The 12,696-nt window shown below is 41.7% G+C and overlaps 1 protein-coding gene and 1 long non-coding RNA gene across 2 annotated transcripts; both read left to right on the top strand.

Moving 5' to 3' along the window:
• The first annotated feature begins 230 nt into the window (after window positions 1-230).
• On the top strand, window positions 231-1,686 carry LOC137464581 (uncharacterized). Its single transcript, XR_010994289.1, has 2 exons — window positions 231-1,116; window positions 1,488-1,686. It is a non-coding gene; the product is annotated as an uncharacterized lncRNA (long non-coding RNA).
• A 2,342-nt stretch (window positions 1,687-4,028) lies between these two features.
• Window positions 4,029-8,646, top strand: SRP19 (signal recognition particle 19). Its single transcript, XM_068175714.1, has 5 exons — window positions 4,029-4,116; window positions 5,186-5,261; window positions 6,200-6,271; window positions 7,250-7,361; window positions 8,317-8,646. The coding sequence occupies exons 1-5, from the start codon at window positions 4,064-4,066 to the stop codon at window positions 8,448-8,450; spliced, it is 447 nt and encodes a 148-aa protein (XP_068031815.1). The 5' UTR covers window positions 4,029-4,063; the 3' UTR covers window positions 8,451-8,646.
• The last annotated feature ends 4,050 nt before the right edge of the window (window positions 8,647-12,696 follow it).

Below are 12,696 nucleotides of genomic sequence, written 5' to 3'. Positions count from 1 at the left end.
AAAGGAGGGACCCCTGGCCTTCATCCACTCACTCGATGCTCAAGGTAGAAAAAATATGGGAGGGTGGGAACAGGAGCTGTGTGATGGACAAGGCACCAGGGAGGGGTGGCATTGGAGGAGGGGTGGGAGAGCTCAGGGTGGAACCATTGGGAGAAAATGGGGGGTGAAGGGGCAAACCATTATAGAACTGTTACAAAGATATAAGAACACAATACAACAGTACCCTATTTCACAAATGCTGTCACACGCTATGTATCTTTTGCAACACTAAATTTAAATATTGTTTTCCAAGATAAGCCATTAATATGTTGGTATTTAAAAGCTACGTGAATTGGAAGAAAAAAAAAATAACATGCAACTGTCAAATAAAACAACATAAAAATACACAAAACCTTTCTCAGTGCCCTGTATTAGCTGGACTGATTGAGGGCAATCTTAATATGCAATGATAGTACTCACAAACTGCAGCTGTGTTCACTGACTTTAACATAGTATCAGAGCACTTCTTCTCAAGGAGATGCACCAGAAATTGCTTTACTATCTAACTGAGGCACTAAAACTACTATAGAAACCTAAGGGAATAGTATGGAGTCAATTTTAGTATTTTTTCATTAAGTTTTAGCCTGTATTTCAATTTTTAAAAGATGATGCTGTGGCAATGCCAAATAAATATTTCTTAGCATTACTTCCCAAAAGATTAGATTTGATTGTTCTTCAATTCAAACCCTGCTAGACCACTGTCCTGCAGAGAGAGATTTATGTTTATATCCTTTTGGTAGGTTCAGACCTCTGTGTCCCAGAAGAAAAGGGCAATGCGTATTGTTCAAACCAAATGGCAGTAAAAAGGTGTAGGATGACCACGTTTCATGCAATGGTCAGATCATGAATGTGTCCTGCACACATCATGTCTGCACAGAGACAATGACTATAGTGTACATGGTTTGTCCACATTCACCCTGTGCACACACTATGCACTTAACACCCCTCTCCTTCCTGACAGCCCACATCTGTCTTGCTAAAAGCAGGTGACAGCAGTTGACAGAAGAAACTTCTGCCCATGTTGGCTGATGCATAGATTTAAGCAGTGACAACCTCGACAACAGGACAACTCCCAAGGTAATGGCAGTTCTTGACACTATTTAGGTGGTAGGGATCTCAATAAAAAGTCATTCAATAGAAAGACAAGTGTGTGCAAGTAATGGAGATTTAAAACAAAAACACTGTGCAAAGAAAGAATAACCACAGGAGATCCATTATCAAGCTACTGCTAACAAGATGAGAACCTTTTGTTGCTAAGCAACAAAATATCTAAGTAATTATTTGTAAATGGATTACCTCTTAGAAAGCTACACTTGCCTCTGTATCAGTCAGTTTGATGATAATCTGGAGATAACCCTCAAAAAACCTGTCTTTAGCACTGGACAAGTACTGCATCTAACAATTTCTTCATAACTGGCACACCTCATTTACATAACCTTGTTTTTCAGCTGAGGACCTTGTTGAGTCATGTTTGCGAGGTGCTGCCAAGTTGCTGAGCTGGTTGTCCCAGAGAGCTGCAGTCATACTTCCAAAAGCTGCTTGCTCCTGCTGATGGCACACAGTTGTGCTGTTCCATGTTTTCTGCAGTACTCTGTACAGTGCATTCATTCTGACAGAATGAGAGCAAAGACATAAGACAACAAAACTCCTCATCTTTCAAAAGCCTAAATAGACAATAACTTTTTAATCTGTGCCACCCTGATTCTTTCTGAAGCTTCTCCGTAACTCTAACCCTTCCAAGTTTCATGAACGGTACTTGCAGTTCTCCCCTGGGGAAACCACTGTGTTGGATTGGGTCTTAGCATTGTTGCCAGCTGGATATGTTGATGGAGCAGAAAAATTTAAAAAGACACCACCACAGATAAATACTGAATAGATACCATCAGTTCTATGTCCTGGTACATTGCTGCTGTATGAAGAGTGTAAAAGTACACAAAATATGACGTGTGAAATTCACAGTGTGACTGAATGGTTGAGGCTGGCAGGGATCTCTGGGTGTCATCTGGTGCAACCACTGCTCCAGCAGGGCCACCAAGAGCTGGTAGTGCAGGATCGCTCCCATACAGCTTTTCAGTATCTCCAAGGATGGAGACACTGCCACCTCTCTGGGCAACCTGTGCCAGTGCTCAGTCATCCTCACAGGGAAAATGAGTTTCCTGATGTTCTGAGGGAACCTCCTGTGTTTCTGTGTGTGCCCATCCCCTCTGGTGCTGTCCCTGGGCACCCCTGGAAAGAGCCTGGATCTGTTTTCCTTGCAGCCTTCCTGCAGGAGTTTGTGTACATTGGTGAGATCCCCTGAGCCTTTTCTTCTCCAGGATGAGCTGCTCCAGTCCCTCTATGGCCTTAGTGACCATTCACTGGACTCTCTCCACGGTGTCCGTGTCTGTCTTGTCCTGGGGAGCCCCGTGCTGGGCCTGGCACTCCTGGTGTGGCCTCCCCAGTGCTAAGGGGCAGGATCACCTCCCCTGCCCTACTGGCAACACGTCTTGTGGTGCAGCCCAGACACCAATGGCCTGTCACAGGCACACGTCGCTGGTTTATGTTCAGATCGGGGTCCAGCTGAAACATGGGGTTAGAACTAGAAGATATTAATCATAGAAATTAGAAGGTATTGAATAGTAATAGGCATATAAAATAATGGATATTGCTTAGGGCCACATCCTTAGGTTACGTGAGAATATACCGTATCCTGGCCTATGGGAAAGGAAGAGACTACGTGCAGAGCAGCAAGGAGAGACCTGATAAGGAGGAAGAATGTATATGGAAAACAGGATACAGGGTGTAAAGACAACTGAAAAATGGGGCTCCTTATGTTCTGGAAACAGATGGATCCTGGCCCCTGGCTTGGACCGTGGCCAAAGAATCAATGGGCATGTGCAAAGCAGTGGGGTCGAAAAGTCAGCCTGAAGAAGACCATTCTTACTTCATCCCTTTTACGACCCCCGAAGCCTGGGACGACCACCAGAGACAGCTGCGCAGGCGCAGAGGACCGACAAGCTGATTAGCATACAGAGCAAAGAGGGAGGGGAGCCAGGAAATGACCCATGAGGAAACTTAATGCATATGTAACACTCCAGGGATAAAAGAACACGTGTGTAAGCAAGGGACACGCATGTATTTGGGGAAATGTCCCACATGCGTCCGGCCGAATAAACATACCTACTTTAAAACTCACTCTGTCTTTGAGTTTTAGAGTCTGGCTCCGCGTGTCACAGCAAGAGCCCCAGGGCCTTTCCTGCCAAACTGCTTTCCAGCGGGGCATTCCCCACCCTCCCGTGCTGGTGCCTGGGGCTGTTCCCAGCTGCAGGAATTGGTTCTTCCCGTGCTGAACTGCTTGAGGTTCCTGTCAGCCCCTTTCTCCAGCCTGTCCGGGTCCCTCTGGACAGCACCACGACCCTGTGGTATATCAGCCCCCCTCAGAGCTCGCTGCCACCAGCCAGGGTGCACCACTGCTGTGTCACCATCGCTAAGGGTGCACCTGCCCCTCATCCACAGCCTTAATGAAGGTGTGACACAGGACTGGACCCAGTACTGACCCCGTAGCTCTTCCCTTAAACTTTAGCCTGTTTTTCTCATGCAATTGCACAAGAAGCTGTGGTAATGCCAAGTAAACATTTCCCGGCATTTCTCAGATAGATCGTTCTTTCATGGTAACACCGCTAGAGCTCTGTGAGTGAAGGGCACCACACGGCAGCTTGGCGCCCTCCGAATACACTTTGCGTCGCCCATCGCCACCCTCCGGGCCGGTGTTTCATCGGCGCCTGAAGCCCATTGTTCACGGGTGTGTGTCACGGCGTTTCCACACAACCCCAGAGCCCCAGCCCTTCCCGCCGCCATCCCCCCCCACCACTCCCTCAGCCTGGCGGAAGCCACTCGCGCTAACGCGGCGCCGACGTGTCGCCTTCTCACAGGCTGCGGCTTTTGACAGCTAACCGCACTGACCAATAAGATCTCGCATCGGGCCGTTGGGGGCGGGCCCTCTCCGCCGCCGTGGCGCGGTGGGGGCGGGGGAGGTACTGCTGTCATGGCGGCCGCCGCCGCCGCTTCCAGCGCCGCGTCCCCGGCGGACAAGGAGAGGTACCGTGAGAACGGCTTGTTTGGGGTCGGGTCTTTCCGGGTTCGTTTGTGTACGTGTCATTCAGGGCTCACGAGAAATAAAACGCGAGCGGAGCAAGGGGTGGTGGTTTAAATTCCTGTGGAGCGAGGGATGCTGGTGGTTGAAATTAAATCCCTGTGGGACAAGGGGTGGTGGTGACACTTGTGTGGTTGGGAAGTCAGTAAGGGGACTGGAATTCCCAGGCAGAACACAGAGCTAGTCGGCTTAAAAAGATAGCAGTAGCAAAGGGTGGAGAACACTACTGGACCAGAGAAGGAGAAAACAGTAGGAGTTGAGGTGATTTGGGATGGTTTTTAGAGCCAGGAACGTGATCTTTGTCACTCTCTTGTCATTCAGCTAATTGGAATCTGTCTGCACCATATGCTTTACTCATGTTACCTATTTTCTTATGCTCTCATAGATCCTCATTAAAATCAGTTCGGGTCTTCTTCCACATGCCCTTGGTCTCAGCTAGTTGGTTTTTTTAATTGTCTAATTAGTATAATTGAGGTTCTGTCATGCTGATCTTGTGTATGTGCTTGACAGGTGTAAATCTATTGAAAAATCTTAAGCAAGTTTCTAAGATTGCAGTGTTTCAGTAGCTTTTATAAATGTACCTTAAATCTGGGGTGATCTGTAGTGTAGTAAAACTTTTTTTAATATTAATTCTTTTCAGGGAAATACATGTGTTCCATGTTTCAGGGTTGTAAGAAATAAGTCAAAAGGTTCTATTTCAGCCTCGTGGTTTTGGTTTGGTTTTTTTTTGTTTGGGTTGTTTTTTTTTTTTTTTTTTCCCTCAGAATTGGTAGTGCCATCCCTTGTACACATAGTGCCCCAAAAAATGGAGTCATGCAGTGTCTATGATAACTCAAAGTGGGATTTTGCAGCATCTTACTAAGCATTCTAAGGAAAGCAAATGGTTGTTCTAAGCCGCTGTGGGAACTTCTGTGTTGTAGCCATGACATTTATTTTCTGTTTTACTAGGAAAATACTGCATAAGCATTAAAGAGTTGATCTAGCATGCTTAAACTCACTGTTTTCTCTTTTTAGATTCATCTGCATTTATCCAGCTTATTTGAACAACAAGAAGACAATAGCAGAAGGAAGAAGGATACCTATAGACAAGGTAATTTCAGGGTGGCAGGGAAATAGGACATTTTGTTTTGCAGTGTTGTTAGGGTGGCAGTGTGTAAAGTGCTGGAAAATACATCTCTGATCTTTCTATTCCCCCATGGTGTGGGAATAACAGTGTATTTGAAGGTAACCTAGTGCCAGCATGTGAATTAATGTAGGAAAGCCCTGAGCTGAAGTGTTTGCTTTCAAGGGAGCAGCACCTTGAGCAAGCAGGTGAAGTAATGAGGAGCTGAATACACTCAGCTGCGTACAGTTTGCAGAATTTGAAAGCTATGCAGAAAAGAGTAACCAGGTAATGACTGGGTTCTAGTGACTGACTATATGAGCCTATATGCTGTGCCCTGTGCATGTGACACACAGCCATGGTAGGTATTGCTGCTTTGGACCTGTCCAGAAACAGTTTTTTGTCATCTCACTCATTTGTAATAATTTTATCAAGCAGTTCTGGGAATATAAAGGGCTTTACTTACTGCTTAGGGTTTGGTTTTTTTTAAAAAATAAAATCTTTCTTGAGTATGCAAATTGTGTATCAAAGATCTACTTATGGGAGGAATCTGCTGTCATGTGGATAGAAATTTTGTGCTTTTTTCCTCCTTTAGTCCTTGCTAAAAGCTTTTGGTATCTCTGTGCATATAATAATTGTTAATTTCCATTACTTTTTCTAAGCAATTCTTTAACTTGCTCACCTGTCCTAGTGAATTCTATCTCATCTGTTTCCTGATGTCTTAGCTCTTCTTTTTTTTAATTTTTTTATTTTAATGTTTTCTAAAGCACAGCATTACTGACAAATGACTTCTACACTAAATTTGTACCTCCTCTTTCTGCATAAGCTTTTTCCTAATTACTGAGTATAGGGTGGGAAACTGGTCTGTTTTTTTATTGGCAGGTCATAGTTGCAAACTAATTAATTGTAACACATTGTTTCAACAGGCTGTTGAAAATCCCACATCTACAGAAATCCAAGATGTATGTGCAGCAGTAGGATTCAATGTATTACTAGAGGTAATAAAAAAAAAGTCCCCATGTACAAAAAACGCCCAAATTTGTTATGCATCTCTCTTCTCTCATCATATCATTTTTATAAGGTGTGGTTCAGAAGTTTTGTTACTAGCTTTGCTTGCTTTATATAATAACTGACCATAATCATTACATAAATGTTGGAAATCTGATGCAAGTCAGGAATATCTCAGATCTCTCAGACAATGTGACTTTTAAAGCTTATAAAAAGTCACTTCTGTTTTAGAACCTTCTTAGAAGACTTCCCTGGATGCTTAAAAGTGTATCTGAATATAAGCTGGTTTTACAAGCTGCAACTCTGCAAATTAAGCTTTTAAAAATGAATGTTTTTAATGGAAGGTAATGACCTTTGCAATGAGTCTTGTATAGGAATATGATTCTGATAATTGGAATCTTCATAGTCCTTTGGAGTTATGTTTCTGCCAGACAATGTTAGCTTTTTATTGCAGTATGTACTTGCTCTTTAAATAGTTTATTGGTTACTTTTTCCTTAGGGAATGAGTCTGGATGTCTAGAGAGGTAACTTCACACTGTCATTTCCTGAAGTAATTATTAATTTAGAACAGTGTTATTTTTTCTAAGAAGAATATAGGTCCTCATCAAGAAGTACCCAAAAGCTTGGTACAAAATCACTTTGTTTTTAAGAAGTATCTGGACAGTGCATACCATCTGCATACTGAGAAATCTGTGATGTTTCATCAAGAATGAAGGCTATAATTAGCCAAAAGCAGTGATTGTGACCTATCACTTGCTATCCCTAGGTGTCCAGAAGGGTTTGTAGCAGTGGAGAAAAACAAAAACCGGTGGTCCAGACCACTGGGGACATAAAATGGTCCCTGTAACAGTTTACTCACCAAATTGCTCAGTACCAGGAGTTGTTTTCAGTAGTGACTCTGAAACCATTGTGTCTTCCAATGCAGGTTATAATACATTTCTCCTTTTGTCATGTCTCCTTTTTGACAGAAAAACAAGATGTATCCCAGAGAGTGGAACAGAGATGTGCAGTACAGAGGTAGAGTACGAATCCAGCTCAAACAAGATGATGGCAACCCATGTTTACCTCAGTTTCCAACACGTGAGTAGAATGCCTGGGTTTAGGTACCTCACCTGTTAATAAACCAGACAGACTTGGTTTATTTTATGTTAACAGCCTGCTTAATTAGTTTCAATTATTATAAATCCTACAGTTTACAGTTAAGTCTCATTGCTTGTATAAATCAACAAAATTAAGTTGTGAACATTGAGTAAAGTTTGTAAAATGTTGTTGCCTTTGATTCTGCTGCTTCTGCAGCAGTGTCATTGGAGGGGCTTGTGGGGAGCATTGTGTGATTGCTGCGTTGAACAAAGCATCTGTTCAGTTTTGGCTTACTGCTTTGTTGACATTTAAAACAGTTTAGTTCTTAAATGGCTAAATTCCACCATTTTCTTAGGATTCATACATCATCTGGGCATCAGTGTGGATGCTAAATTGATAAAACACAATACTGAGTTAAACTGAATTTTCCACTGACCATTTTCACAAACTAACAATGAGGCAACTGCCCTTAACTAATTAATACAAATTATTATCTTAAATGACAATTTCATCTTTTGCATTTTTTCTGAGGATGAATCCCTATGTAAAAGAGAAACAGTATGTATCTTAAGGAAAGACCAAGAAAAGTGCTGGGTGTACAGTAGCGTAAGAGTGCTGACAAAGGGAGATGATTTAAAATCAAGAGTCCTGCTGGAGGGCAGCGGTGCCTTTGTAAAAATGCATGTAGCTTTTGCCTGATCATTCTGTCCCCAGTGTTCTGGACCAGTAGGAGGTGGAAGGAAAGAGTTGCAGGAAGCATGTAGACACTTGGGAGATTGTCAGGTTATGTGGCTTTTCCAGACTACTGTGACATTTATCAGTCCTGCATTTTTTTTCTTTCCCCCAAGAATTTTTCACAAGCTGCTTGCTGTACCAGGGGACGGAAACAGCTCTCCCAGGCTTTACATCCGTTCTTAACATAGAAGGCCTGCATTGATCTCTCCCTGTATTTTAGGTAAATCAGTGATGCTGTATGCTGCAGAAACCATTCCCAAACTCAAAACAAGAACACAGAAGATGGGAGGTAGTGATCAAAGCATTCAGCAAGGAGAGGGAGGCAAGAAAGGTAAAGGGAAGAAAAAGAAATAAATTGACGTCTGGAGTCGGTGTTGCATCACGCAGTTGTACTTAGAGCAAGTACAGATGGACACCATGCAGTGACTTTAAAGTGAAGATACAAGCAAGAAATGAAGAGGTGAAGCTGAGTAGAGCTGCCTGCTTTTCTTGGAACTGGAATGCATGTAACTGCCTTGCATCTGTGTAACAATAAATTTCTTTTCACACATTACCTGTACATCTGACATTAGCACCCATGTTAAAAGTGGAAGAACATAGAAGAAGGTTGGGTGGGACAATTATTTTATTCCAAAAGAAATATGCACCTTTTGAAATCTGTTTGCCCTAGTAAGTCATTTATTTATGACAGAGAAGCAATTGTCTTACTTCTGTGCTATTCTGTATTAGGAAGAAATTCTTTGCCATGAGGGTAGTGGAGATACAGGTTGTACAGACAAGTTGTGGATGCCCCATTCCTGGAAGTGTTCAAGCCAAGGCTGGAGGGGACTTTGAGCACCCTAATTTTTATGGTTTCACCCCACGTGGCAACTAAGTACCATCCAGCCCCTCCCTCGCTCCCCACCCACAATGGGATGCAGGGAAGGATAATCAGAAAGAAAAAGATAGTGGGTGTAGGTAAGAACAGTGTAATAATTTAAACTAAATAAAATTCAGTAATGCAAGTGACAGTGATTATAATAAAATACAATTATCATTACAATTTTTTTTTTTTAATGAGAGATAAAAAATCAAAACAAGCGATGCACAATGCAGTTATTCACCACCTGCTGACTGATACCCAGCCCACCCCCAGCAGTGATCAGTCCCTCCTGGCCAATCTCCCCCTGTTTATATACTGGACATGCTAATCTGTGATATGGAATATCCCTTTGGCCAGCTTGGCTCACCTGTCCTGCCTTCTTGCCACACCTCCTCACTGGTAGAGCGTGAGGCACTGAAAAGTCCTGGGTTTAAGACTGCTCAGAAACAAGCAGAACACCAGTGTGTTTGCAGCAGCATTCTCACACTGAATTTAAAATCATGCTGCCTGTTTCACATCCAAAACCTCTGTGATAATGTCCATGCTCAAGTCTACCCCTCAAACACAGCATCAGTTTAGCCAGGACAGGACCCTGCCCATGTCACCCCATGATTCATTCCAGAGTGATGTTGGATTCTGCAGTAAAGGACTGTCTTTGTGCACACACATATCCCTCCTGCTCTCTTCTTACTATTAGGGAGAATTCTTGCCTTTCAGTGTGAGCAGTTATGCAGATTCTCTAAAACAGAAATGTTTAGGAGAGGAAGTCCTGTGTTCTAAGGCTGTAATTGACTGTGGTCATATACAAACATCTTCAGGGGGGATTTTTCTGGTGATGTAAGAGTTTATATGAGCTATCTTTGTAGTGTCTGGCCTAAATTATGGGAAGTTAGTTATATGGTATCCCTGTGAGCTTACGAAATGCCATGGGGTATGAGATGTGGAAACAGATGCTATATGAAAAGGTTTTTTGTAGCAGAAAACAACTGAACATGGGTAGAGGTTATTAAGGCACATCCACTTTATTACAGTTAGCGAAGTGCTACAGTTAGTTGCAACATGGGGAAAAATACAAGGAATGGAAGATACACTTGTGATATAAAAGACTATAATTGCGCACAGATTGTTAGACTCAAATTATTCCTGGATTCTGCTGAGTGATGTAATTTTTCTGAAACTTTAAATAAAGTGAGAGCTCTGTGAAAAGTTACAATCACATTATTCTTAACTTTTGTAAATCAGAACTTTAGACTATAGACAGCTGAAAAATGTGGAGGTCAAGTCTTGTGGGATATAATTTACTGTGATCTAAAATAAAATACCTTCAGAAGTGGTCTGACTTATCTGTGTGTGCGAGAAAGAATCTTAGTGGCATTGCTTATCAGACTTCCCTGATCTAAGAACCCAAAATACTAAAGCTATTTTAAAGTCTAGTGATCCTGCAAGGAAAGACAAGAAAGACTTATGAAAAGGGTAATATTGAGCTCAAATACATAAAATGTGAATTAGTCAAACTAACAGAGAAAGCTCTGTGAGCATTTTGAGTAAAGCTGACTTTATGTTTTTTAAAGCCCTGCTAGGAAATTGAATTACTACTACTATTAGGAAATTGAAGACTGAGTTCCCTAAGTCCTATCTGCTCATCCTCCCATCTTTAAATGGGACTGTTCAGTTTTTTATAATTTCTGGCTTTATGCTAAGTACATTATATGAGCAATATTTGTTCCTAAACAAGGCAGCACAAACACACCTCCTTTTTTCCTGTCAGAGGAAAAGTTTAAGTTTATAAACTAGATTTTCATTTCTGTATTTTAATAAACTGGGTTCCTTGGAGGATTAAAAACAAGCAGGTCAAGACCACCTCAGTTCTTCCTCAGTTAACAGATTATGCCTCATTTCTGGGAACAGGCAAAATTTTATGGACCATTGTGGGACTGGGAGTGGAGACAAGTCTTTTGTAAAAATGCAGAAATATTGCAACGTTTAGTCTGAATGCTGTGAATAATTTTTTTAAATTATTATTTTATTTTCAAGTGGGAAACTGGGTGATAATGAATGTCCTTTTATTCCATCTGCCTTTTGCAGTTTTCTGTGAGGTTTTACTTATGCAGTATCATTGCTAAAAAGACACTCTGTCCGAGATTTCCTGTAGGTGGCAACAGTAACAAAGGAAGGCATGCATCCATGAGTGGGAATTTACTTAGCATCCAGGACAAGAGGAATCTGGATAACGAAATAGTGTCCCGGTCCAGCTCTCTAGAAGTACATGTCTGTTATTTCCCTATACAATTTTCTAGGTACCGGAGCAAAAATTTGAAGAAATTTGAAATACGATCTCAAAATCCTTACAACAATCCTTACAACAATTTCTGTGTCAGGAATGGATGGTAAAGCTGACATTGAGCATCGGGGAGGTGTGATGATACAGGCAATCAACAGAATAACTAAAAATGAGAATTCAGCACTTTTGTGAGATAGGTGGTTTATTCTTTCAGAAGTATAGCATGTAGCTGCTATAGCAGAAGCACAACCATAATTATTCAATTCTTAATTAATTAAAGAGAGGGAGCTTTAAAAGGTTATTTTGAAACGTGTTTTAACTTGGGAAGTGACAATTATGTGTAACCATATGTAGTTGTCAGCCTTCAGCCATGAAGTAACTCAACAGCATTGTGAAAAACAGCTGGTCTTAGAAAAATTTGCCTGTGTGTACATTCTGTTCCTTGTGTGTGTTTCAGAGAAACTTGTCACCAGAACTCCCTTTTGGGGCACTTATACTTGTATGTGCTCTACTTCAGAGCATGAGATGGTGGTTCTCTTGATTCCTTCTCTGGAGCTACACATGCAGTGAAATGGAATGGGATGGAATGGAATGGGATATACTATTTCAGGAAGGGAAGGGACCTAAAATGATCATCCAAACCAAATGCCTGACCACTTCATGGCTGACCAATAGTTAAAGCACACTATTAAGGGTATTGTCCCAATGCCTCAACACTGACAGGCTTGGGGCATTGACCACTTTCTCTAGGAAGCCTGTTCCAAGGTCTGAGCACCCTCCTGGTAAAGAAATGCTTCCCAGTGTCAAGTCTGAACTTCCCCTGGCAAAGCTTCAAATTAATCCCACATGTTCTGTCACTGGACATCAGTTATTTATCTTCTTCCTGTTACAGACTGGCCTTTGTGGGGTTATTTTCTCTCTTAGGATAAGGGATAACCTTTTCAAAGAGGGTTTTTCTCCCTAAGTAATTTTTTAATTATATATATTTTTTTAAAAGTACTCCTTGCCATAATGGCTGTGTAAGGGAGATGGAAAGAAACAGACAGGTCTTTGGTAGTTTGGGATTTGGGAAAGAGCAGAGGACACTCCAGGTAGGAACTGAGTAGCCTGAACTGTAGTGCTATTTCTTATGAAACAGCATGTGTGCCTCCTTTCATCTGCAAAGGTTTGGGGGTTCTTTGGGGTGTATTTTTTGGGGTTTTGTCTGTTTGCTTCTCAAGTAGCAGAACTTAGACATGTTTAAGAAGTCTTCAGGTATTCTTCTCCTGCAAAGATCCAGTAATACAAAATATAAATTTTTTTGGAATTTAATAGCCTCAGCAAAGGTGTAAATTACATTGCATTGCAAAGTATGCTAAATTCAAAGTTTAATCATTTTTACTTGACTAGTTCACGAGTTCATGTGATCACCTGAAGATTTTTTGTTACAGACTCTCTTAATGGTTTCTGTACCAGTA

This window comes from Anomalospiza imberbis, chromosome Z (assembly GCF_031753505.1).
Source record: "Anomalospiza imberbis isolate Cuckoo-Finch-1a 21T00152 chromosome Z, ASM3175350v1, whole genome shotgun sequence".
Classification (NCBI taxonomy): domain Eukaryota; kingdom Metazoa; phylum Chordata; class Aves; order Passeriformes; family Viduidae; genus Anomalospiza; species Anomalospiza imberbis.
The sequence above is the reverse complement of the archived record's forward strand: the minus strand, read 5'-3'. Positions and strand labels throughout refer to the sequence as shown.

What these genes read in the sequence shown, in the direction of transcription:
- SRP19 (XM_068175714.1), top strand. Translation starts at nt 4,064, where the DNA reads ATGGCGGCCGCCGCCGCCGCTTCCAGCGCCGCGTCCCCGGCGGACAAG. An exon ending in GAAGGATACCTATAGACAAG is followed by an intron (nt 5,262 to 6,199) that starts GTAATTTCAGGG and finishes TTGTTTCAACAG; the next exon opens with GCTGTTGAAAATCCCACATC. An exon ending in GATTCAATGTATTACTAGAG is followed by an intron (nt 6,272 to 7,249) that starts GTAATAAAAAAA and finishes CCTTTTTGACAG; the next exon opens with AAAAACAAGATGTATCCCAG.